At 29.1% G+C, this 26,925-nt stretch overlaps 1 protein-coding gene and 1 long non-coding RNA gene across 2 annotated transcripts; one reads left to right on the top strand and one right to left on the bottom strand.

Annotated features, from left to right (window-relative positions):
- Positions 1-218: 218 nt before the first annotated feature.
- LOC142321202 (cathepsin B-like cysteine proteinase 4) lies at positions 219-16,743 on the top strand. Its single transcript, XM_075359199.1, has 6 exons — positions 219-350; positions 5,346-5,561; positions 8,698-8,898; positions 11,733-11,886; positions 13,277-13,393; positions 16,271-16,743. Exons 1-6 carry the CDS (start codon positions 219-221, stop codon positions 16,498-16,500), a joined length of 1,050 nt encoding a protein of 349 aa, XP_075215314.1. The 3' UTR covers positions 16,501-16,743.
- A 630-nt stretch (positions 16,744-17,373) lies between these two features.
- LOC142321938 (uncharacterized) lies at positions 17,374-26,150 on the bottom strand. The gene is made up of 3 exons (XR_012755745.1): positions 25,649-26,150; positions 21,149-21,218; positions 17,374-19,154 (listed from the first exon to the last, which is right to left on the bottom strand). It is a non-coding gene; the product is annotated as an uncharacterized LOC142321938 (long non-coding RNA).
- Positions 26,151-26,925: the final 775 nt, after the last annotated feature.

Genomic DNA, 26,925 nt, shown 5'->3' with positions numbered 1-26,925 from the left:
GTATTCTTATGCAAGCAGTGGGCACAGAAAGTAGAGCTGATAATGTGTAACATCATATGTTACCTAAAAACAAATAATCTTTTCATCATTAATTATTTACCTTCTCAAAATATGAGTTGATCAGTTTAAAAGTTTAAAATTTACCAAGAAAATATAACTAAATGCTATATATTTTTTGCAATGTTCAGTTGTTTAAATGTGTTTTTATTATTTATTTAATGACAGAAGTGGTTAATTCAAAAGAGTTCAAAAATGTTAGTACACCTAAACATATACACAGTAACAACCCATTTGAAAATTTAGAATTCTGGATCGAATTAATTAATAATAATTTCCGTAATACGTGGAAGGTATGCAGGAAATTTTTCTCATAATATCAAACCAAGTATAAAAAAAAGTGTGTAAATTATATTGTGTTTAAAATCATACTTGCTTGATTATATGTAATAGAAGTTATGTAATTATTGTGTTTTTAACCCCCTACATTAAAGAATTAAAGGATTGATTGAATACAATGTTGTTATCAATGAGTAACTTGACTACAGTTAAAATTTCGCACAAAATTATGAACTTACAATATGTTACATTAACTTTACTTTTGTAAATAATGTTTTCCTTTCGTTAGAAAAGATTTTTCCACTGTTAAGTGGAAAAATCAGAGAAGTTTGATCAGTATTTTGGAACATTAGGTATTACAATAGATTTTCTAATACAATTTTAATAGAATTTTATATGCCTTGGCTTAGTTTCAAAACTATTCTCACTCTGCATTTGGTAGTTTATGATGTCTATATAAAATTCTGCTAAATAAATAATTAATTAGCAAACGTAAGTTTTGCAGTAGTTACAGAACTAATATCAATTTTATTGTTTATTTGTTATAGCATAAAGTCTGAAATTTTATTGGACAACATGCTTTAATTTTTTCCATTTAAACCTAATTTTTTTATTCTACTTGCACAACAAAACTGATAAAAACTTCACACAATGAAAGTTAATATTGGATATTATTCTCTGCTGAACCTTAATTTTTTTTTTAATTAACAAACTATAAAGGCAATAGCAAAAACCACTTACCAAGAGAAAATTACAAAAGTCTTTAACTTAAAAAAAGTAAAACCATTTTTCAGAAATTGCATAATTTCTGGAAAGAATAATAAATAATTTCTGAAAGAATAATAGGCATCTATAATTTAGTCATTAAAAGAATCTTAACAATTTTTATCACATATATAGAAAAACGCTGTAAAATACAGAAAAATCACTGTGCCTTAAATGTGTTGAAAATATTCATAAGGAATTTTATTTAATGGTACTTCATAAATGGACTAGCAACAGTAAACAAACATCATGTTTAAAATTAGAAATCAAAAACTGTAATATGAAATTTCAAGGCAGAAATGTTATAAATGTTTCTCCAATTATGAATATGCATTGTTTGATTTGAAATGTGCTGTCTTATTTTATTTTCACTAAATGTTTTAAAACAATTTTCAAACATTTTGATTGATAGACAGAAAATAAAGCTTTTAAAAACTCTTATAGTAACTTGCTTTAAACAGCATGTTTGTTTTTTCAAACAATTTTATCCTTTCTTCGTGTTTTTCTTCCTTCCTTCCTTGACTTTGCTGTCCCCACCCCCCCTAAATTTTGTTATTCCTCGCAACTCTGCCTGCTTGTATATATGGTTGAGTTGGCCTAGTGTAAGAAACCTTATCAGACTGTTTCTTGAATGCAGTTGAAGCAAATATTTAGACTGCAACCATGCCAAAATAAACTTTGATAACGTTTTTACAATCAAATTTTTAATTTAACTTTTTTTTCAGTTAGGTATTAATTATTTTAAGGCAAACCATTTTTCTATTTCTGATTACAAAATGTGTAACTGAAAAATAACTTTAATTTCAAATCTGCAAAATTTAATTTACCACTTTAACTATAATAAGTGTTTTGCATTATTATTTTTATAATAAATAATATAGTTTAATAGTAAGTAACAATTATTACTTCCAAAATCCTTCTCCTTTTTTTGTGTAGTACTTTAGTTTGTTGGTGTTTTTTTTCTAATAAAGTACTTTAATATTTTTCATATTTCTGTAATCTAGAAGATATATTTTATTTTTGGTAACTTCAAACTTTTTGCATGTTAATTATGCAGTAACCATAACTTCCCAGATTTTATTAGCCTACTTATACCTTTAATATGATTGACATTCATTAAAACTGAAGTTCATTTATGAACATAATATTACTGAATAAAAAATAAACATTCAATTGTTACAAAAGAAATAGTTATATTGCATTTATAATATTACCTGTACTTTGGTATAACCATTTTTAATTTATAATTCAAATGTAAAATAAACTGTAATAGCTGAGAAGAATCATACATTTCTAAGAGCCTAAAATCTCCTATTACATATAAAGAAGAAGAAAGCTTTGATCTCATGATTACAAGATTGCTTATAGTCCACTCTAATTCTACTGAGCTATTAAATCAGTTTGAGCTAACTTAACCAAGTTAGTTAGAATTACAGTTAACTCTGTTAAATTTGGCATCTATACTGATATTATGATGAGGCTAAGAGAGAAGACCAATTCTGTCACAAGAAAGTTGTGGAGATATTGTCCCTTGAAGATAGAAATCTCCAAACCTTATGCAAGGATGTTTAAAAGTACAACCAGGTTGTGGGAACTTTAATCAGCTGTCAACTGATGCAAGTTCACATAATTTGGTCGTAAATCCACAGCTAATAATAGTTATGTTATTAGTAGTAGTAATACTACTATTACAACACTGATGGTTCAAATTCTAAATCAGGAGAGGAAACCCTCTGATACCTGGTTCATTGTCATTAAATCAAAGAGATAAAACCAGTAAAAGAGTGCTAAAACATTGAAAATCCCTTTCTCTAGCAACAACCAAACAAAAGAATTGATTGACCTTATGCAGCATCTTTTGACACGTGACCATGGTGAGATTAGAGGGTCCTCTGTCTTTGACACTTAATAAGGTAGTAGCTCAAAATTTTACATCTGATTATTATTTATTCATCATGGATAGTTTGAATGAAAATAATATGCTGCCAGCTCAATGATGCACCAAAGATATGCAGGTTAGATCATACAAGGGTTTTAGTTACTGATATTCTTTGCAGATTTGACACTGGTTTTTTGAGTCAGCCCTTAAAAATACTCACTATGAAAGTAACAGATGTTAATATTTTACAGGACATTGGCCTGACCAATACAAAATAAATTTCAAGGTTGCTAAAACTGTATTTAAAAACAATGGAGTCTCAATTTCATTGAGGACTCTTCTTTTTTTTATAAATTTTAAAGTTGCTGTGTATTCTAAAAACAAAGTGATTTTAAATGCAATTCATTGCCCTTATAAGTTGATTTTCATGGTAATTTATAAACCTTATTCTGGTTCTTTTGATTTGTATCTAAATAAACTAACAGAAACTTGTTTTAAAATTCCTAATAAATTCAATGTCAAAGTGTGGGAATAAACATTCATAACAGGGGATAACAGTTTGGGCTAACACAACCAAATCAATTAGAATTACAACTATTCTGCCACCTGTATTGACGATATGTTTATAAATGTACCTAATAAATTTTAGCAATAGTCAACTTCACCAAAAATAAAAAATGATTCTTCATTCATTCTCTTGTTCCTTATTAATATACATAAATTATTCATATTGAAAAATTTAATAATTTTTTTCTGTTTTCAAACAATAATAGTATTTGTTTATTTCAAACAAAGCCATGAATAGTTTGATTGATGTATCTCCTTTTGGTGGGTTAGTTTAATGGTTAAACTTGTCATTGCAAAATCTGCTGATTTTCAAAGCCGAGAGTTCTAAGGTTCGAGCTCTTGTGAAGGCAGTTATTTTTATATGGGTTTGAATGCTAGACTGTGGATACCATTGTTCTTTGGTGATTGGGTTTCAATTAACCACAAGTCCCATAAGTGGTCAACCTGACTCTTTTGCAGACTACATGTTTACCAGTACATTTACACTTACACTGCACCCCATCTGCAGTTATGTCAAGCCTGGCAAGCCATTAGTAGTGGTTCCATTTGCCAACACACATGCGCATGCACCCAGACCAGGCACCAGCTGGATAACTGGTTGTAGAAAATAAAAAATTATTTCCTATCATACCCAAGAAGTTAAAAGTTTTAAAAATTTGTAGTTTCCTTTGAACATAAAGAGTAAACATTCACATAGTATTGATGAAATTTTTGTCACTGTTTTAAAGAAACTGTACTACTATTACTGTCCCACTTATGAATTTAATTACCATATCTTTAAAGAATGCAGTATTTTTCCAGGTGCCCAAAGCCTTCCATTTTTGTTTCTCCTCCATAAGAAAGGTTCTGCAGTTGATTTACAAAATTATGAACCAATTTTATTGTCTGTATTTTCTAAAGTTTTTGAAAATTTGATGCAAAATACACCATTAAAATTACTTGAAAAACACAAATATTGGCAAACCTTCAGCATAGTTTTAGGAAAACTTTGTCTACTGACAGTCATTTCCCAGTAAAAATTTACAAATTTTAAATATAATAGATATAAAAAGTCTCCTTTTTGGTTTTTGTGTAATAAACTATTTGATTTAGTTCCACATTTCTTGTTTATATTACTCGTTATGATCTGTCTCAAAATCTCGAGCTATTCATTGTTACTGTCTTTGTAGATACAACTATGCTTATATTCAAAGATACCATAATTATTTAAGTTTCACATTAGCAGTTCAAAAAAGTATTTACTGGATGTGTTGTAACTACTGTCAGTTCAAATATAAATAGAACTGTTGCATTAGCTTCTCAGATATAATATTGCCAATAACTTATGTTATTCCCATCAATGATGGAGTATTTCTATTGGTAATAGTATGAAATTTACATCAATCTAGTAAGATGATAAATTCTTATGGAGTAATAGAATTTATTCATCTGAAAAAAAAATTACAACAATTTTTTTTCTTTGAAGTATCTTGATAAAACATTAAGGTTTTCATCATTACTGATTATTTATTATGCCTACAAATATTCAGAGATTAAATTATTATACAGTACTACCTATAAATGGTATTATAGTTCAAAAACAGTGAGTTTTTACTATGTATCATCTGCTGCTTATTTTTAGTCAACAAATGTCAGCCTTAAAATTAAAAACTATCTCAATATTTTTTATTAAAATAATTCATCCTAAATACAAAATCTAATAACCAAATTTAAATTAATTAACTTAAATTATTATTATTGTACTGATATATTTAATTTATATTCACCAACTGATAAAAACATTTTTTTTTAAATTCAGGCAGGTAAAAATTTTCATTCCACACTACCTAGCAACTACATTTATGCTCTTGTTGGTACAAAACCACCAACTGATCATATACCTTCAATAAAGGTGCTGCATCCAATTGGTGCAGTGAATGAATTCCTACCCAAATATTTTGATGCACGAGACAAGTGGAATTATTGCCAATCATTACATAAAGTGAGAGATCAAGGAGAATGTGGATCATGCTGGGTAAAGTAAAATAAAATTATCTTACTTAAGCAATGGTAAGCAAATAATGATAGAAATGGTGGTTTTGAACAAAGTTATATCATCACCCTTTACAACCTAATGATTACAGGACAACCTGAGTGTCTAAGAGAATATTATCACCTTAAAAATAATAGTAAACAAAATAATAATAATTGTAATAATATCAATATTGAGACACCACCTAAAATAAACAGGCTCCTGAAAATCACATCAAAAAATGCTGAATGCTGTTTTAATTTGTTGGATAACAGCACAATTAATTTTTAACAGTGGTGGAAAGTTTGGATAAAAGCTGATAAAAATCTTCAGCTTCAATTTATGTACTTAAAAGACTATTTCCTAAGGTGAATACAAAGTTAAATAGCATTAAAAACATTTTTCACTTGCTGAAGTAGCCCTTCATTTTGTACTCATGGGAGCAACATTCTATCCCAGAATGTTTTAACCTTATCAGTAGTAGTTGATCACTTAAAAAATGATCTGACTGTAAAAAGACATGCTCTGCTCTGTCTGAAAGGTAAGTTATTAAAAATCAAGTGCAGAGAGAACTGTGCGATTTAGTAATGTGTTTTCTTATACTGTGCCAAAGTTTTTGAGAGGAGACCCAGAGGAAAAGGGAAGGTTCTGGTTAAAATTTCACATTTTGTCATTAATTGATAGATGCATAATTGCAGGTTGCAGAAAACAATTGATTCGTTAAAAAGTTAAGTAATAGCTACTTGCTGACAGAAATCAGAAGATCAGTGATGTACATTTACCAGTTAACAGAATCTGAAGATAATTGTTATTTAAATAAATGTCGCAGAGCTGATCCCCAGTGCACTGTAATATCAGTGAAACAGTGACATATTGTTAAAACTGATGAATGAGTAATAACTGACGAAAAAGAGACAGTTGATGAATTCCACTTTTCAGTATATGATTTTCTGTAAACTGCTTAATTTAATATGAGTTTTATTGTTTCTGAAGAAAAACCATCACTGTCTTTTTTCTTTTACCTACCCCTAATCATTTTGAAAAAAAATTAGAGTAGGTTTTCTTTCTATTTGAGCTTATCTCTAAAAACCTAACCTGAAGTAATATACAAAGATTATTACTCACAAGGAAATAAGAGATTGATCCAGTGGATTGGATCATTGTTATTAATTGTGATACTAAGTAGCAGTGCTATATCTGACAAAATAATCATTCCATCCAAGTAATCGTTTCCATGAATGCCATCAAGGAAGAAAATGTTACTTTGAACAGAACAACCACTTTCTTTTCCTGTTACTTGCAGATAGTATAAGATGTACTTTCTTCAGTAATTTTCTAAAGCCAGATAGATACTGGCTTTGCATAGATGGCTGTGTTACAAATCCTTCTTCATTCAGTGAATTTGAACATAATTCAAAATGTTGATGTGACTCCTCTGCTACTTGAATAAGAGATGAGATAACATAAGTTGAGTCCTTTGTTTTTTTGATGAAGTTAACAGATCTATTTTGTTTTCAAATTGGATTTCACTTTAGGTACCTGCCCTCATAATTATAGATTTATTGTTCGGATTTTATAATAAATTATCATAATATTAAAATCTTTTAGTAGTGTGAATAACTTGAGTGTAATTTTGTTTGTAATTTTTAAATTAATTCTCAAAGTTAACAGACAAATTATACTTAGACATTTTACAAAGATTTCTTATCATACAGCCATATTTTACAATTCCTTTAGTAATCCATGTATTTTGCTTTTAACGTTTAAACTGTCCTTTTATTTTAATAAAAAACAAGCTAGAAAGAAAGCTTCTTACTTGAAACGCATTAAGAAAACTGTTAAAATTTTCATCAAAACTAAGTATGTAACAACTTATTGAATCTGTTTCTGACAACAAGATTACAAGTTTCCAATCAAAACTTTATTGATCACCCTATTGAAAGAATAAAAGTAATCATTGTCCCATTTCACGTTTTCATTAGTTAATGATGTTATTTGCAATTATTATCCGATTTATGATTTGAAAGATTGTAATCTGAACAAAAGGAATGAAAATTATCTTTCAGCAAATTTGTAAAAATATGTTCATGAGGTGGCAAAGTCCTTGTAATTCTAGTTGACTGAGAGATTAAAATATTTAGACCTGCTACCTCAGTCTAAATGAATAAACATTTGTCACAAGACTAGAATTGTTTAAAAGGTTAGTATTACAATTGCCATGCACTATGACATTGAATTTATTAGGAATTTTAAAAACAGTTTCTGATAGCTTATGTTTAATGTACAAATAAACGATAGTTTATGTACATTTTTGTTGAATAAAATCCATTAATATGGATAACTATAATTCACTGAAGTTAAACTACATACTCCTATTTTTTCGGCTATATTTGTAAATACTAGAAAGTTATTCTTTTGCATTTTAATGAATAATATATAAATAGAAAAAAAAGATGAAATTAAAGGAGCGTTAGTTACATTAATATTATAATATTAATGAAATAATGGCAAAAAACACAATTACATCTGTTACCATATTTTTGCTTCTTTGTCCAGTACACTGATTCTCTTACATCAGCAATAATTACTAATTAATGTAAACTAGTTCCTTAACTGAGAATTGTGGTGTGATGCAGAAAGAGGATAAATTAAATTATAACCAAAATTATTCATTGATTAATTAAGAAATAATGTTAGTTAACTAATAACTGTTACCAACTAACTTTATAAGTTACCAAACAAGGAATAACTGATAACATTTTTTTTATTGCATAAGAAAGTACCAAACGTTTTAGGCCAGAAACATGGAAAGTATTCACATCAACCAGAATTTTGTAAACCACTTTTCCTTTATATTTAAAAATAATTATTTTACGCGTAAAATTTTTTTATTGGTGAATTTACCAAATAAATTCAAAGCTTGTGTATGGAAATATAAATTTTGAACATTACTAAAAAGCATTTTTTTTCTTTAAAATTTTTAGAAAACACTTCAAAAACGTTACTAGTTAGCAACAGCTGCTACTCTACAATAGCAATTTTAAGAGCCCCTATATTTGTACTCAACAGTAATTTCTTAAAATTTATTTAAAGGTAGATTTATTCTTAAAAACACCTGTCATACTTTTTATTGTTATAGGCAGTAGCTTCAACATCTGTATTAGCAGATAGGTTATGCATTTCCTCTGAAGGAAAATTCCAAACTCAATTATCAATAGAGGAACCTTTATCATGCTGCAAGACATGTGGAGAAGGATGTGAAGGAGGATATGTTGATAAAGTTTGGGATTACATTTTTAAAAATGGTGTTGTTACTGGTGGGGATTTTAACTCCTCTGAGGTGAGCTAAATCATTTCAGCATTAGTTGTTCAAATTTTATTTAAATTTGAGTGAATAACTCTATGCTTGTTGTCCTCCAGTACAGCCAGATTTAATTGTGACAAAGTATGATAAAAAAAACTAAAATTTCATGTTTAACAATCAGAAGTTTGATGCTTCTATATGATCAACTATTCAGGTTCAGATTTCAAGATACACGTAATCAATTTCAGTAATACTGAAGAAAGTGGTCTCCTTTTTCGCTTTCTGTATTAGAGTAAGTGAGTGATTTTTAATTGATCACTGAATCTATACGCAAATAAACAATTCTGGGTCTAAATCTGTTGAAGCAAGTAGAATGATTTATGAAGATTTAAATTTTTTTAATAGAGAAGCTAAAGACTTCTTAGTCATACAAGTTGAAGTACTTAACAATTTAACTAAAAGATTATTTTTAAATCTACTCTTTGAACATTATAATACAGAAATCAGATTAAGACCAACAAGAATATTAAATAGTGAAGTCCAAATTGTTTCTGCCTAACTAGTGTAAATTATAGGAAACTGATGGAATTAAAAAACAAACTTGCAAGGAATTTTTTTAAAATGTAATGTAGCTCTGTACAATTTATAGACAAGATGATCAACCACACACAGAAGATGATATGCTCTACAGTTCAGTTTTGGTAATCTACCACCAAATGAAAGTATGTTATATTTAAAACTGTTCATTTAAATTGAAACTGTTACTTCCTTTATTTCTTGGTCATTACTTACCATGATCCCAACAGGGAGTCTTATTCTTTAAGAATTTGGGAGTTGGCATCCCCATGGGTCTAGCCTCTGCAGTTTGTCTTCCCACTATACACAGAGCTGCAGAACACTATACATATACACTACACCAAGGACAGTACAAGATATACCCTTACACAAGAACATCCTACACTGTTTCTGATTACACTTACACTCAGTGGTGTTTCGACACCTTACGAATCGCAACCGTAACTCAAGGTGGAAACTATCGTGCCAATGGGTGGATGGCTCTATGTAGTGATTCTTGAATGGTGTCCTCTGGACACCTGGGCAAACTCAGTTGTACTTAGCTCTAGCCTCTGTACATGTGGGTTCTGCAGAGGTAGTCAGTCCTATATTTCCGATATGATGAGAGAACAACTCAAATCATCATTCGAGTATTTTATCTGAGGACCAAAATCAGTACTCTACGGATAAACCCTATGATAGTCAGTGGTCTATCTGGAAAACCCACCAATATTAGTCTTCTGAAAAGACCTCAATCGGCTTTGTCTGATAATAACAAGTGTCCCAAGGTAAATAATAATTTAAATGGTGGCAAATCACACCTACAATATGCAAATGTCAAATTTGTAGTTCTACACAATAATCAGGAAGGTTTCCCTTCATAAGGTTTTGCCTTTCCTGATCAATAAGGTAGTAACTGGTTCAAGCAGCTCCCCCAAGAATGTAAGAAAACTGAGAGACAGATCAATACTAACTGAAACTTTCAGCGATGAGTAGAGTCAATCACTCTTATGTCTAACCAATATGGGTGGTATAAGTATCAGTACAATCTCATTAAACCTTGAAAACTAGCTGAAGAGTAATTTTTTTCTGGGATCATCTTGAGATGGACGTTAGCAAAATTGCCGGAGAGCTTCATCCCAAGGTGTTATAGAGGTGAAGAGAATATTGTATGAGAAAATTGTATGTTTTAGTAATGTTTTTAATGATATTATTAAGATATAATTACTTATGCATATGTTTTCACTTTTTTGTGTCTTATTATATATTGTTTGTAAGGTAGTTACTTTATTACTGTATTTTAATAGTTATTTCTTTTTTATAAATATTATAATTAATTTTATAATTAAAGTAGTAGTATCATATGTATTTTCAACTGCTACATGTTTTATGATACTTACTTCATTATTTAACTTTTCTTTGTTATTATGTGTGAATATTTGATTGCTCTTTTAATCACATTTGTGTGTTAATTTTATGAGACCAAGGATGATTTGATTTTTTTGTATTTTAGATGTAGGTTAATGTGTATACTGATGATTCAATTTGGTTCCTTTGTTTACTTTGATACTGACATCTAAATAATTTAACATTCTATTATTATTATCCATTTCAAATTTACATTATAAGAATTTGTTTAATATTATTAAATGTTCCATTTTTATATATAATGAGAACATTATCAACATATTGTTTCCATATTAAAATTTTATGTATATGAGTGATGCTATATACTAATTACTCTCAAAATCCTGTAAATATATTTCTGACAATGTTGCTGATAGTGGAAATCCACTATCAGTAACAGTATAAAATAAAAATTTCAAAATATAAAACATAATTTCAAACAAAATGATAAACAATTAAAAGAATGTGTTTAATAAGATGTAGAATTTAATACAAACTGAAGATGTGGGATACTGTGAAAACCGATTATTGGAGATTAAAATGGTAAGTTTAACTTATCATAATTACTGTTTTGGTGGTTTATATTTCATATAATACTAAATTAACATAATGGTCAATATATTGATGGATTATTTGTAAATTCAAAAATATATATATTCTTTTCATTAGTAAACATCTGCAACCCACATTTTCCCATTTTTTAAAGATGTCTTAAAGCAATCAACATTACATCTGAAATTAATCAAAAAACTTTTAGTTTTACCAAAGGGTATGAGAAACAAAATTTATTCATTTTTTTTTTTGTATTTTCCATCCTTTCTTTAAAAATTAGCTTAATATGAGAGGAAAATCTGAAATTAAAGAGAACTCTGTAATTTGAAATTTTAATTAAAGTAATTTTTTTACAGGGTTGTTTACCATATTCAAAAGAACCATGTGAGCATAGTGTTCAGAGTATTGGGAGAGTGAAATGTTCAGAGTTACCAATGAATACTCCACGATGCCGGACATTCTGTTCAAATCGTGATTACAATATACCATTTGGGAAGGATCACAAAAAAGGTAAAAAATAAAACCATGCATACACAAACATATTCATGTTTAATATACTTTATCATTAGTTAAATAGTTAAATACATTAGTAAAACTGTACAACTATATTGCACTTGCAGAGTATTAATATACTAATGAGGTAAAAGCCTTAATACTAGAAATCTAGTAAATAAATTTATTAAAAAATATTTCTCTGATATTTCTGGTGCTATTTTCTGTAAGAGCATTAATACAGAGGAGTTTAAAAATGATAATACCAGTATAAGACACAATAAGAACTCAGAACTTAATTTCATAGCAAGTATACTTCATAGTAAAACTTTTCAAACAGCTTCGTGCATGTTAAAAATGGTGGAAAAATAACTAATTAATTTTTAATTACTGTACATAATGGAAATAATTGCTAGGATTGTTCAGACATTGATACACTTCAATCCTTAAACAGAGACAAACAAATGACATAGGAGGACATTTGTTTGTCTCCTACAACACTTGTTGTTTAAGAGAGTAACTGAAAGTGGCTTTTTGGCCATTTACTTAAACAGAATAAATGAAGTGCTTAAATTACAAAGGTTAGATCCCATATAAGGACATTAGTCAAATCTTGTTTTACATATAAGCCAAGTATCTAAAGTATAATCCCCTTCTTCCAGAAAATAATATGCTTCCGGTTTTAACCATATTTAATAAGTGACAATAAAGAAATTTGCTTCAGTTAATAACGAACCTCACATTTCATGAATGTTACAAAGGTCATTGTCTTATAACAGGAAAGATCATACATCAACATACATTCTCATGTTTTTAAGTTTCTAAGAAGACTATTACATTCAATAAAAAATAATAAAAGTCAATAACAGACTGAGGCAGACCACAAATCTATCTCAATTTACAGAAGATAACTCCTTATCAGTAGCACTAAATTCGAAGTAAGATATTCTTACCAAATTGGTTCATTGTTAATTTTTTACTACATCTTCAGAAGTACATTCACTCTTAGTTCTTTTGTAAAAGACAATGAATTTTTAAAAATTCTTTATTTAACATCAATTAAATATAAAATTTTCCCACAAAAAATTTGATCTTACATTAAACAACAGGATTTTATACAATAATTTCATACCACAATATGGCTCTTTTAAATTATATTTAATTTTGGATTTGATTTTCATGAACACATATAATTAATAAAATCTCAGGATTTGTTAAATAATAAAATAAATTCAGTATCACTGCGTGTATCATTAACTAAAAAAAAAAATCAGTTACAGTAAAATATCTTCCACTGTATTTTTAGGGTTAGACAATTCATTTTTTTTAATACTGTTATAAAACACAAATATGTGGTCATTATAAAATGTAATATTAAATATTTAACAAATATTTTTTATTATTATAGCAAGAGAAGTTTACAAATTACCACAATTGATGTTAACAATACAATCAGATATTTATAAAAGAGGGCCAATACAAGCTGTGTTCGAAGTGTATGAAGATTTTCTAGCCTACAAAAAAGGTCAGTATTGAAATAAGTTCTAGGTCACAGAGTTTAAGTTTGCAAGAGAAGAAAAAATACACATTACCTCATTTGAGAAAAAAATGTTTGTAATGTCAGTTTTCCAATAAAAAGATTAATATGAAATCTCCCTCTTTTCAGGAAATAACACAATTACTGTTGAACTATCTCATTAGGTACTGTTGTACCTAATGATTGTTTTAAACCTTACTTAAACAATCTTACTCATTATAAAAGTTATGTACGAATTTTACTCACCACACTTATACTCTCATGATAATGTAAATGATACGTAATGAGTAAACAAAAAGTGAAATCTTATTGCAAAATGACTCCTGAATTCCCTGACTTTATTATTCAGATTTGACAAAGTAAACTTATAAACTTCTCCCAAAACACCATTATCAGCATAGAAGAAAAATTTTTGTAATATTGTGATGTTTGATCCTTTTTTTAGAAAAAATATGTATTATATCTTAAGGATTAAGAAAAGAATTTCAAAGAAATTGACCCAAGCCAATCCACCTCCTCCTATGTTAACAAATATCAAAATGTTACAACAGTTATTGCTCTTTTTAAATAAGCATTTTGCATTCATAGGAAATAAAATTCAATGAAGGCATTGTTGCACTTCTGGAAGACGTTGACCCCTTATCCTTAAATTAAGAAGAATTTAAATATGATATTTAAACATTCCTTTAACATTTTACTTCCTAGGATAAGTAAAAAACTTACTGATGTTCTTTTACTGTTCAGACCTTCCTACTCACCTTGACTCCCAAATAAATAAAACTACAAACTGGCAATTTTCATCTTATATTTTGTTAAAAGTGTTTTTTTGAGAGTTTGTATAACAAATTAACAGAACCTAAAAAACTAATACCAAAAGTCAACTTTCAGGGGATCCCATCATCAGTCTGTACAAAACTCCAAAAATACATCAAACAAAAACAAAAAATAAATAAATAAAAACTAATAATTTAGAAACCATAAACCACAAAACTTCAATCCCAATGCTGGAATAATAAGCAAGTTATAATGGCTCAAGTTTTGTGGTTATTGGGGTTATAGTTTCTAAATTTTTAGGTTATTTATTTATTTTTGGTTTTTCTTTGACGTAATTTTGGAGTTTTGTACCGACTGATGATATGGATTCCCACAAAAGTAGACTTCTGGTATTAGATTTTTTGGTTCTGTTACTGTGTTTGGTGGTTATTTTTTTGTTGTTATTTGGCACAGTGATCAGTATGTTTATGAATTATTTGAATTTCCACAGTTTTATATATATATATATATATATATATATACATATAGAACTAAACAGCTTTAAAAATCGTTGCCTCCTTAATCCTGTAAATAAATAATTCCATTGAGCCTTCAACAAAAAAAACTCAAATGTTCAATATTCGTAATATTCTCAGTAAAAATGTGTTATGCTTCTCGGAACCTGGAACTGAATTTTATTCACTCAATGATGTCATAGATTGAACCCCCCTACATTTGGATCCCCTTAAATAACGAAACATTGAAATATTGTGACATTAATACCATTCTTTTCATGAACAACTCTTTATTTCAGGGAATACTTTATTTCACATAATCCCTGATGTAAAAGAAAAGCTCCCTGCCCCACAATATGTAGCCACCTAGCCCTACTAAGCCCCTCACAATTTAAAAAAAAAGTTCGCCATTGAGATAAAGACTCTGCTTTGGGAGCCAGTAAAAAATTTCTGACATCAAAAAGTTTTTGATCTAGGTCACATCATCCTTTCATATCAACTCACCAAACATGACTCCTTATCCCTTCTTTTTACCCTAACTCATTCTGAGAGTGTATGACCTTGCTAGACATGCTCTATGCTGAGGATGTCAGAACCTTGATGAACAGATTCCTTTGTCAAGGACAAATAAAACAGACGATGATGTTACTGTTTTAAGATCCCTTGCTTTCTAGCACCCATCAAATCTCAATGATTTTGGCAAAGATTTTTGTATAGTTAAAAATGGAAACATTTTTCTGCAACATTTTGTCTGTTTTGTTTTCAATTTAAGTCAATTTCTGAAACTTAATTTGTTTTTTATTGAAAAATGTATTTATTTCAGAATTATGTAAGTTTAAATTATTGATGACTTTTATTTGTTTATTGTCAATTTTATTAATTCATGGCAAACCTAGAAAAGGATTTTTTTTCTCCAATTGTTGAGGTTTTGCAACAATTTCTCAGAGAAAATTTTCTCTCTTAAAACAGAGATATTGTTTTAAGACCAATTTTGTTCAATTTTTCAATTCAAAAACATACAAAACCATGAAATTTTCTTTTTAGTTGGGAATTCGTGAATGTTAGTATTACTTCATTATATCTTTAGAACAGAAATTAGGGTAAAATATTTTGTTAGTCACAACCTAAAAACAAAGTGTTTCCAGATATATATTTATTAGATACATTAATAAATACATTATATGTAATATAAGCTTATAACTTAATAAAGCTTAATATAACTTAATTGTACAAACAACCAAATATTTATTATATAAATTCTAAAACGTGGTTGAACATTTAATTACTAAAAAGGACAAATTAATCAATATATAGAATAATAGAGATCACATAAACAAATAAAAATCTGATTAAACCATAAAGCATAAATTACAAATGGTGATATAAGGCAATTTTGGCAAAGTAATAGCTTGAACTCTGTGCCAGCAAGTAGCAGTTCAGAACAAACAAAAAAACTTTGTTATGCAAAAAACTATGCAATAAATTACTAAAAAATATCTATTTTTCAACCAAAAGGGAAAAATAAAACACAAGATTTAAAAATGTTTAAGATATATATTTACAAGTCAATAATAAAATTTGTAAATGCTTTTTTCAGGTATTTATCAACGAACTACTCACAAACATAACAAGTTTATTGGATATCATTCAGTGAAAGTAATTGGATGGGGTGTTGAAGAACAGGTACCTTACTGGTTAGCAGTGAACTCGTGGAATAATGATTGGGGTGATTATGGGACATTTAAAATATTGAGAGGAAAAAATGAATGTGGATTTGAATCACAACTTTATGCAGGATTACCAGAAATTACTGAAGCAGAAGCATAAATAGTTTTCTCAGAAACTGTCACTAATTCACTAACATAAAAATATATTAGTTTAAGGTGTTAGTTAGTATCTTCCTCATTATTATTATTATTTTAAGTATATACACTCCTACATTTCACATTGGATCACTTTTCTTAGGGCATAGAGCAGTTTTTATTTTTTTAGGAGATTCCTAAGCATTTAGATATTGCATAGGAAATGAAAAAGTGAAGAGCTGTTGAAAAAATTGCAACCACAAGCCAGAAATTGGGTACATCATTTCATTGCTATATCAATTGAGATATAATTTAAGAATAAATTTAGACTAAATTTTAATATTGTATTAATTTAACTTGGGGATTTCAAATAGATTTGAAGTCTAGATGTACACACACAGAAATTTCTGGTTAATCTCTTGAATTGGGAGGTAGTAATCATCATTACTCCAAGGACTGCTAGTAAAATAAACTTGTAAAACGATCCATTCTTGACTAGTAAAATAAGGGCCATTTTAGTTTTCTAAGAAAAACATAAAAAACTAAATGAGGAATATACTTTAAAAAATCAGTTATCTAACGTTACTAAGCTTCAATTTTAACCTATTGAACAAAATAAATGTAAAAAATCAGTTTTAAAGAATAATTTTAGTTTTGGCTTGTAATTTTTTATATTAATTGCTATCCTTTTAAATTTTTTCATCCAATTATCCAATAAAAATGTTAAGACCTTGGACAAAAATACAAATTTTGTAATGTTAATAATTTAAATGAAAAATGTCATTAGTATCAAGAATAGTTAAATTTTTATTAAGAATGAGTTTTAACGACAATAATAATTTAATAATTAATTATTTTTGTTTTATTTATAATTGTAATGTTTTTTTATTGTTGTCACATGCAAGGGCTTTTTATACCATTTTAATAAATATATGCAAATAATAGAACAGTTGTTTGAGATGGTAATATAGTGAACACAATAATAATAAATCTGCAAGGACCTATATTTGAAAAATGAAAAAAGGTTTATGTTTTGCTGTTTAAACAGTAAACAGATCCATATAAAAACAAAGAAATTTGTTGAAAATTTCCGTTGTATTTTTATCTATGGCCGAGTGAAAGTTAAAAGTACAAACTTTAGAAGCAACAAACTGGACCAGTTATATAACACATTTTTAATAAGGCACTGCAAAGTGTTTTCAGACGCTCTAGTGACCTTATTTGGTGAATCTTTTAAAATATTTTATTAATAGAGAATGTTATTCCAACAGTTTATAGTTTAAAATAACAAAAACTTAAAACTAATACTTAAATTCCTTACAAAAATAATTTTAAACTAATTAGAGAAAAAGTAAACTCAAAATTATAAGTTGATACAGTGAAATCTGCTTATTCGCTGTGCAATATTTTGCGATGTCTTTTCAATATTCGCGGCTAAACTTTTTGCGTACATTACTTTATGTACGCAAATACATAATGACATTAAAAAATTACAATATTGAAAGATTTAATGGCGCGGGTATAGTATGAATGTGAACAGGTAGAAGATACGATCTTTGGAAAACAGTTAAATGTCAAAATGCTTATCGAAGCCATTATCTATACCATGATCTTATCCAGTTTTTTTTTATAGATGCTGACCTACCTTTGAATAGAAGCTTAATCTTTAGTGCAAAATTGAAGATGCCATGCAAGAATACACAGAACTTCACATGGATTTAAAAACAAGAGCAACACTAGAAAAAATTACAAATTTTTGTATATGCAATACAAAACACTGTAGGTTAGTTATGGAAATTTCCTTTTCAGTAATTTTAGTTTTTGTGTACACAGTACTGTTTTTTTTTTTACTTTTTAAGGCATTTACAAAATACGATTTGAACATATAATACCATTTTCTAATACTGTACGTACTATAGTGAGTTTTTAATCAAACAGTTTAATAAGTACTTACGAGTACATTAGGAAATGCACTGTATTTTGTTAAATATTTTTTGTATACTGCACTTATATATAGTACTAAGCCAATGCTTATACTTAATGTTGCCGTCTGTATTTCATCAATAACATCGCCCTAAATAATAACGCACGATTTTTCTTTCATTTTACCTATAACCTAACCATTCTTCTTTAAATGAGTATTAGTTCCATTCTATAATCGCAGTATTATTTTACGGTCTGTAACCCCCACGAATAAGGAAATTTTACTGTATATAAATCTCACATAAAAATGTAGTTGGCCAAAAATAAAAATGGTTATAATTATTTCTTAGTAATATAGCGCTAAAATCTTTTTAAAAAATATGGATAACGGGCACATAATAGCAGTTACTAATCCTATCATTATTGGATAGCGACTGTACCTCCAATACAAGAACTAGATACTGATATAAACTAAGGAGCAGATATATGAAAGTTTTTAGATGACTACTTACTTTAATTAATTCCACTCTATTTCTAACATCTGCCATTCAAATTCATAATAAGTGACATTTTGAATTTTTGTTTTAAAAATCTTTAAATCTTTACTATATTTTTTATATTACTTGGTTACAAAATGATAAAAACTCAAATTAAAATATCTTTTGTTGGCCACCAATTAGGTCCCAAAAGTTGTCCTACAATTCACCATTATTGGATTACATTTCTTTATCTCTTCATGTTATCAATGATTCACAACTGTAACACACATGAAAAATGGCAGAAACCGTATTATTTCCAATGAAAATATTTTTATACTCACAAAAAAAAAAAAACAATAATTAGCTTCCATAAAAAAATAATTTTAAATAAACTAGAATATGAAACAGAAAAACTTTGCCTGAAAAGCACCATATCTAAAAAAAAAAAAAAAAAATTGACTAAAATTTGATCTTATTAATGCTAATGCTAAAACTGGGATGTAGGTTCTACAAAATAACATTTTATTAACAATTTAATATTAAAAAACACAATAATGCTTTACAAAAGGATTTGATTTATTTCAAATTTAACAAACCTCTATAGACTAATGAGAGTTTAAATTTAAATTAAATGTGAAAGAAAGACAGAACAATCTACACTACAAAAAAGTCTGTTATTCTATTTTAAATGTAACAATCTTTTTTCTATTAAGATTTATAAGTAGTCAAAGACATGATCTAAAACTAAACAAACTGAAAAGTAAAAATAAAACTATTAAAATTTAATTTAAGACCTTGAAGTAATGATTTACTGTCCAAGTGAGAGAAGTTGATATTCAAACTCTTTTTAAAAGTAGTCATATCATTTTATTTTCCAAACAAAGCCTTATTTCCTTTTTCTGGAAGCCATTGGTTTTGAATTTACATTAGGTTGTCAGTGTGACATTGGTCTGGGATAAAAAATTGATGAAGTGCTAAATTGTAAACACAGTCTCCAAACTGTACAAGCTATTGTTATGGTGTTGGACAACTTTATTTGTGTCAAAGCAAAACTACCATCACTACAAATCAATTTTTTTATGACAATGGGTAATGATGATGCTAGGTGTGCGTGTGCATATATGTGTGTGTGAGAGTACATGCACGTGAATGTGTACAAAAAAATAACAGAAAAATCAATAGAGTTTATGCACAACACGTATATGTTCATCAAACAAACACATCATCCATAAATTATAATTATGGCAGTTTTTTATTTCTGTACAAACTCATAGACAATGATGATTATTATAAAAGCTAGATCTTACTTTGTAAACTAGCCCAATTCTTTGGTACACAAATCTAGTAAATTTAAAGTACACAAAAATTTTATCATAACTGAACACATGGAAGTGTAACGACTTCTTTAAACAACTGAAATTGCACAGTAATAGATTGATTTAAGTTTTTTAACCAACAATCTACAAAGTTATCAAGATTTGAAGAAACTGGAGCACTGAAAGAGTATAATGTGCACTTACAGTTAATAAAATCTGAAATTTCAGGATCACTGATTTTTAGTTTATAAACATTTAAAGGAATGAATGATAAACAATTGCCAATTAATATATCTGCTGACCAATAAACTACTGGAAAACCTAGTAAAATTCCAAAAATTGTAGGTGGACAAAAAAAATGAATCTTATTTTCAAATTTTAAATCTAAAAAATCATCAGAACAAATCCCATTTTGTCTGTGAGATTCTAAAAATGTAAAAAAATATTTTTTCAGAAAACAAATTATGTCTATAATAGGTTCTAATCTATCACAATTGATTATAACAGGCTCACTAATATTCATACTACAGTCAATAAATTTAATATTGCTTGAAAACCTGTCCAAGTACTGACAAATCATTTCTAAATTTACAATAAAAATTTCATCTTCAAATGTAAATAAATATATAAAAGATTTTAGAAGAGATTTGTCCTTCAAGATTTTAATTAAGTTTTTTAAAACACTAATACTTAATGAAGGACCAATATCCCACAGTACGCATGGTTTGTACCCTCTATTCACACAGTGTAAATAAAACACAATTTCAGGAAAATACTTCTTCCATTTTTTATCCTTAAAATATAACAATAAAATTTCATAAATACTTTTGCAGCACATTCTAAATTCACTTACTCGTACAAACACAGTGATATTGAATTAATTTCTAAAACAGTTCATTCTGAAAATATAATAATATTCTAAACGTCTGTCATTATATTTTCAATCAACACTTACTTAAATCTGTAAAAAATAATCATTTTAACTTTCTAAAGTTATTAGAATTTGAAGGAAGATGAGCAAAATTCTGAAATTAAAAAAAAAAACATAACATTGATTAAAGATTTTCCTTTATAATTAATGAAATATATTTTTATAAATTACAAAACTGGTTTACTACTACAATAATTTGCTCACTATACTTTAAATTAGGTGAGAAGAAAATGTCCAGGTCCTTAACATCTGCACCTTATAAATTTCTTTAACTTTTATATGAATAATTGCTAAATATTTGCATCTTGTAACATAAAAATTTATCTTATTACTATGACACTTATAATATGCATTATCAATTTTTAAATATTCTGTTTCCCTATCATAACTCATGCTTCCACAAAGCTTTGTATAATCTATAAAAAGTAGCTACTTTGAATTTGTAACAAATTTATGTGTCTAACACATTTCTTTATAACATTTATAAATACAGAGTGATTCAAAGAAACGGGAAATTTTGAAAGTTGTGTTGGTAGCCGTGGGCGATTGGTACCACTTAAGTGGCGCCAGCCTCTCTAACCTAACCTGCCATTTAGTTGTCATGGATCCTTGGAGTGGTGCACAATGTGCATTTGCTATCAAAGCGTTTTACAAAAACAATGACAGTGTGGAGGAAGCGCGTAGAGAATTTTGCCGTCATTTTAATCTGTGATGGCACGACGTGTTCCATCAGCACATGCAATTAAAACATGGATATCTAATTTTGAGCAATGAAAAAGAAACCTCCAAGCCATGAGCGAACCGTCCGTACACCACAGAATGTTCAAGCTTTACAAGATGCTGTCACACTAAGTCCACATCGGTCAATCCGTCGTCTCTCAGCATCTTTACAATTGCATAGTTCAAGTGTTCGAAGAATGATAGTGAAGGACTTGCAATACCATCCATACAAGTTGCAGATCGTCCAGGAACTGAAACCGAACGATGCAGTGTGCAAGTACAATTCTGTAATGTAATGCTTCAGAAGATAAATGATAACGAAGAGTTTGTTCACGAACTGTGGATGTCAGACGAAGCGCATTTCCACCTCAGTGGATTTGTTAACAAGCAAAATTTCAGATACTGGGGACAAGAAAATCCTACGCAGCTACACCAGCGTCCGTTGCACAGCAGGAAAGTGACCGTGTGGTGTGCTATGTCATCTTACGGTGTTATAGGCCCTTATTTTTTTGAGGATGACAACGGTCTTGCGATTACAGTGACGTCGGCTCGTTACGTAGCCATGCTTTGAAACCTTTGTTGTGGAACAACAAAAGAGATTTCCACCAATTCTTAACACAGCCTGGTTTCAACAAGACGGAGTAACGTCACATACTGCACGAATATCAATCGCAGCTGTACGCCGATTGTTTGGACAACGTGTCATTTCACGAAATGGTGACATTAGATGGCCTCCCAGATCGCCTGATCTCTCAGCTTGCGATTACTTTTTGTGGGGTCACCTTAAAAGCAAAGTGTTCCACAGTAAACCTGCTACAACGAAGCAATTGCGGAAATTCCAGTTGAGATGTTACGTCAAACCATGAACAATTTAACGAAGGGACTTCGTGAGTGTTTATGTAGAAGAGGAGGTCACCTGCAAGATGTCATCTTTAAAAATTAAACTAAAATGCCAAATGTTTAACAAATGTTAAACATTTGTTAATTACATGAAATAAAATTCATTTTTTTAAAAAAATTTTTCATTAACGTTATTTAATTTTTAAAAATTTCCCGTTTCTTTGAATCACTCTGTATTAAAAGTAATATCAATATTACGACAATTCAATTGCTTTTCAATTATTTCTCAAGAACATATTTCTGTCATTTGAAATTATTTTGTCCGAACAATATTTTAATCAGTAGCAAAGACTGAATTACCCATCACCCCTGTACATTAATCAGGATAAACAAGTTTTTTTTAATCCTTTCCTAATACAGTACAGGATGGTTCATAAAGATCTCCCAGATTTTGAAGAGATATAAAAAATATACAAAAAACTGAGTATATTTCTGAAAAGTACATCAGCCACCATCAGACAGATGGCGACCGTTGTTGTCAACAATGTGTTTGACCTCTTCCTTAACTTACAGTTCGCATGATCTCTCTCATCTAATTCTGGGGCCAACATAATCTTGTAAGGATCAGTTTTAAATCAGCATGCCTGCTCAAACACTAACTTGATATCCTCAGTGTCATGACATGCTTATGAGCAAAAGGCTTTGGCAATTGCTGAATGGATGCTCTTACTGTTTTCACATTTTCTTCTAACAGTCCTAGGTCTACCAGGTTATTTTCTTTTCAGTGTGTATCCAGTTCAGTTGCCCAAAGGTTAGAAATCCATAGAATAATTATTTTTCCAGGTGGTACAGATGCATTTAGACTGAGCATGAACACAAAGTGTGTATGGAATGCTCTCTGCATCGCTATCACAGACTGTTTGTTTTCATAATACGCTTCATCAACAAAGTCCTGATGTTCACTGGTCGAACTCATAATGGGTATTGAAAACGGTAGAGGCAAACCAACTATATGAGACCTAATCCATCTCTTTACTCCCACTACAATGATCCCTCCAAATTTGTTAAGTTCTTATGCCTCGCTCGGTATATATATAAAAAATGGCAGAAGAATTTTTTAAAAACTTAGAGCAATTTAAAAAATGAGCTCTAATTCAAACATAGATCTGTTTGTTATTTTAACGTAAACTTATAGGGTTTTCTTGGATAAGTCACTAGTCACTTGACTAAAATTATCATATTTTTCCATTTGTAATTACTTGTCTGCCCGTTTAGTTTTTCTTTACTTCCTTACAAAACAAAATAAACTAATCCTAGGCAACTTAATATATGACCTACTATCCTGTAGTACTTCTACTAGTATTTCTGGCAAAAATTTTCCATAAGGTTCTTTTTTCTCAGAGAATACAATTGTAGTAATTTTAGACTTTTGTGGGGAGAGATTAGGAATAGATTACCATGGGATAGCAGCATTTAACACAATCTAATATGACACTTAGTGGAATTTATTTTTAAAAAAAATATAGACACTACACCACATGTTCCCTGGTGTTAGTCTTATATACAACAAACAATTTTATAATAACCTTATGAAGAGCATTTTCAGTCATCTTCAACTGCTGACTCAGAGGATTATTAAACTTAGTTAATTGTTTATTCCTCTCTCTCCAAAACTAATCTAACCTCAACTTTAACCTTAACCCTAACCTCCCACCACTAAATGGATTAGCATCTGAACAAGTCTCGATAACTCACAAAATTGGTTGCTAATTGACTAGAGTATTGACAACATGGTTGCGTACTTTGACCTTGCAAGGGTCACTTACTGTTGAAATCTGCTTTCTGACATTTAATTTTTGTGTTTTCTTGATCCTAACATATTTACTACAGTATGAAAAAAATACTTAAAATTTTTTTAAGTATGAAAAAAATTTTAAGTGATCAAGTAATTGCTCAGAATTACGTGTGAATGCATTTCTTATTAGCTTTAAATGATTTTATTCTTGTTGTGGTACAAAAAATCAATGGTAATTTACTGCTAGTTAACCATAGATTAAAAAGTCTCTGTATCAAAGCAAAATTTTACTACCCATTTTTCTTGTATACTATGATCAACTGTACCTAAGAGCATTAATCCAGTTTGGACAGCCTGAATAAATAGTCTATTTAAAGTTATAATCTGTTATAAGCTAACAAACCTTTTATTAAAAATATAAATAATAAATGCATTGAAGAATTTAAATGCCAACAATTACATTTGGTAATCTATCAATTAACAACAATAACAAACTTAATGTAATGCCACAAACTTAAAATTAAAAATGTTCAACAAAAATTAATTACAAAAAAGTAAAATTTATGAAATTATCATTGAATGTATTGTATTAAAGAAAGTTAATGTGTATGTAACTACATATTTTGACAATACTACTCTATATATTTATAATATATTTTCATAATATACTCTACATATTTGTAAAATCAACTATGTATATTAACTGTGTAAATAGCTGAAGCATAGCAAAATAGATCAGGAAATATTTAATATAAAAATTGGTATGTCAACATCATATTGAGCATTCTAGGCAGATAACTTAGGATTCTCCTAAACATACTTATTAACAATTTAAACTGTTATAGGAAACCAGTAGAAATTAGTCAGTCACACTAAAGTCCAATTAAAATGCTACGTATTAACTGAATGACAATTATGGTAATTTTATTTTCAAATACATGATTACAGAATAATTTGGATGAGCAAAATAAATTTTGGCCAAACATTTTTAACAGATTGAAATATTCACACCTACTAATTTTATGAATTATTCTGTCTATCTTTAGATTAAATTCTAATTATTCATATTAAAAAAAAAACATTACGTAGCATACAACGGTAATGTAAACACTAAGTAAAATAAAAATGTATAAATATTACATATTCATAAAAAGCAAAAATTTCATAACCTTTTTTAATATATCGTGGAACAGGTCAGAAATCTTTTTTATTTCAATGAAAATTCATCTATATTTAAATATAATCACTTCTAGTTGTTATAATACATTTAATAAAATAAATAAATAATCTGAGTTTGTGCGGAGAAACTAACCTCACTTTCATACTTCCACATTTTAATCATTACCAATTACTTTTACCTGGATTTGATTATTAGATCGTGGATACCGGTGTTCTTTGATGGTTGGGTTTAAATTAAGCCCACACCTCAGAAATGGTCGACCTGCAATTGTACAAGACTCCACACTTCACTTACACTCGTACATCAGATATTCTGAAGTAATACCTGACTATTATTTCCGAAAGCTAATCAGGAAAAAAATTACTTTTACCTGCATTCAGCTCTTCACGAGCGAAAACATAATTTACTCTTCTGACCGATGAGAGAACGCTTACACAGAGTGAGCAACATAAAACCGAACTGATAACATAACCGCAGCAGAATCGGTAGGTTAAGATGGAATGAAATTTTATGAATGATACGGATAAATTAAATAAGAAAAACATAAAACGTAGTTTAAATGTTGCATCGCGCTAGTTGTGTGAGAGTCTTTCTTAAATAGTGTTGGTAGCCAGTTAGTTCATGATGGGTTCGGTTTTATGTTGCTCATTCAGTATTTCCGAGAATTTTATTACTTAAAACATGTAAAATATCTGCTTACCCCCAAATAAATTTTTTTTACGTATTGTAACAAGACCGGTATAGCGGGCTTGGGTAACGGATTCCTACCAACTATTATGATAGTAATAGAAAGTATAATAATTGAAGTAATACAGAAAGATATAAAAAGGAGAACCCTTTTTGTAAAGAACAGGTCCGTTTAACAATCGTCCATTGTTATTCTGCCCACTGACACACAATATACACCTGTTCTCTCACGCTTCGACTTGAGTCCTGTCCGGCAGGTAAAGAGGCTAGAAATATGAATAGTTCTGGAAGACCAGCTAAAAATCAGTTCTGTTCTGCGAGACGTTATTACGTCGGTTCAGCGAGTTGTATGGGTTCGGCGGAGTTGTGCAAACTAATCCAGCAAGACGTTACGGCGACTGTCCAGCTAGGAGAGTCACAGGTACGAGTCTGCAAGATGTTAGCCAGCGAGGAGAGTCTTGAATCCAGTTCGGTACAAGTACGATAATGCCTCGAGTAATTCCAGTAAACCAGAAATACTATCGGTGAGTTACAGTAAAACTAAGGTATTTGCAAGTTAACTTTGGACGATTGTTTGTT

Source organism: Lycorma delicatula, chromosome 3, assembly GCF_047948215.1.
Source record: "Lycorma delicatula isolate Av1 chromosome 3, ASM4794821v1, whole genome shotgun sequence".
Lineage (NCBI taxonomy): Eukaryota > Metazoa > Arthropoda > Insecta > Hemiptera > Fulgoridae > Lycorma > Lycorma delicatula.
Note: the sequence above shows the minus strand (reverse complement) of the source record. Positions and strands in the feature narration are given on the sequence as shown.

Excerpts from the sequence above, each read along its gene's own strand:
- LOC142321202 (XM_075359199.1), top strand. The coding sequence starts at position 219 with ATGACAGAAGTGGTTAATTCAAAAGAGTTCAAAAATGTTAGTACACCT. Across the intron at positions 11,887-13,276 it reads TGGGAAGGATCACAAAAAAG|CAAGAGAAGTTTACAAATTA; the intron begins GTAAAAAATAAA and ends TTATTATTATAG. Across the intron at positions 13,394-16,270 it reads TTTTCTAGCCTACAAAAAAG|GTATTTATCAACGAACTACT; the intron begins GTCAGTATTGAA and ends TGCTTTTTTCAG.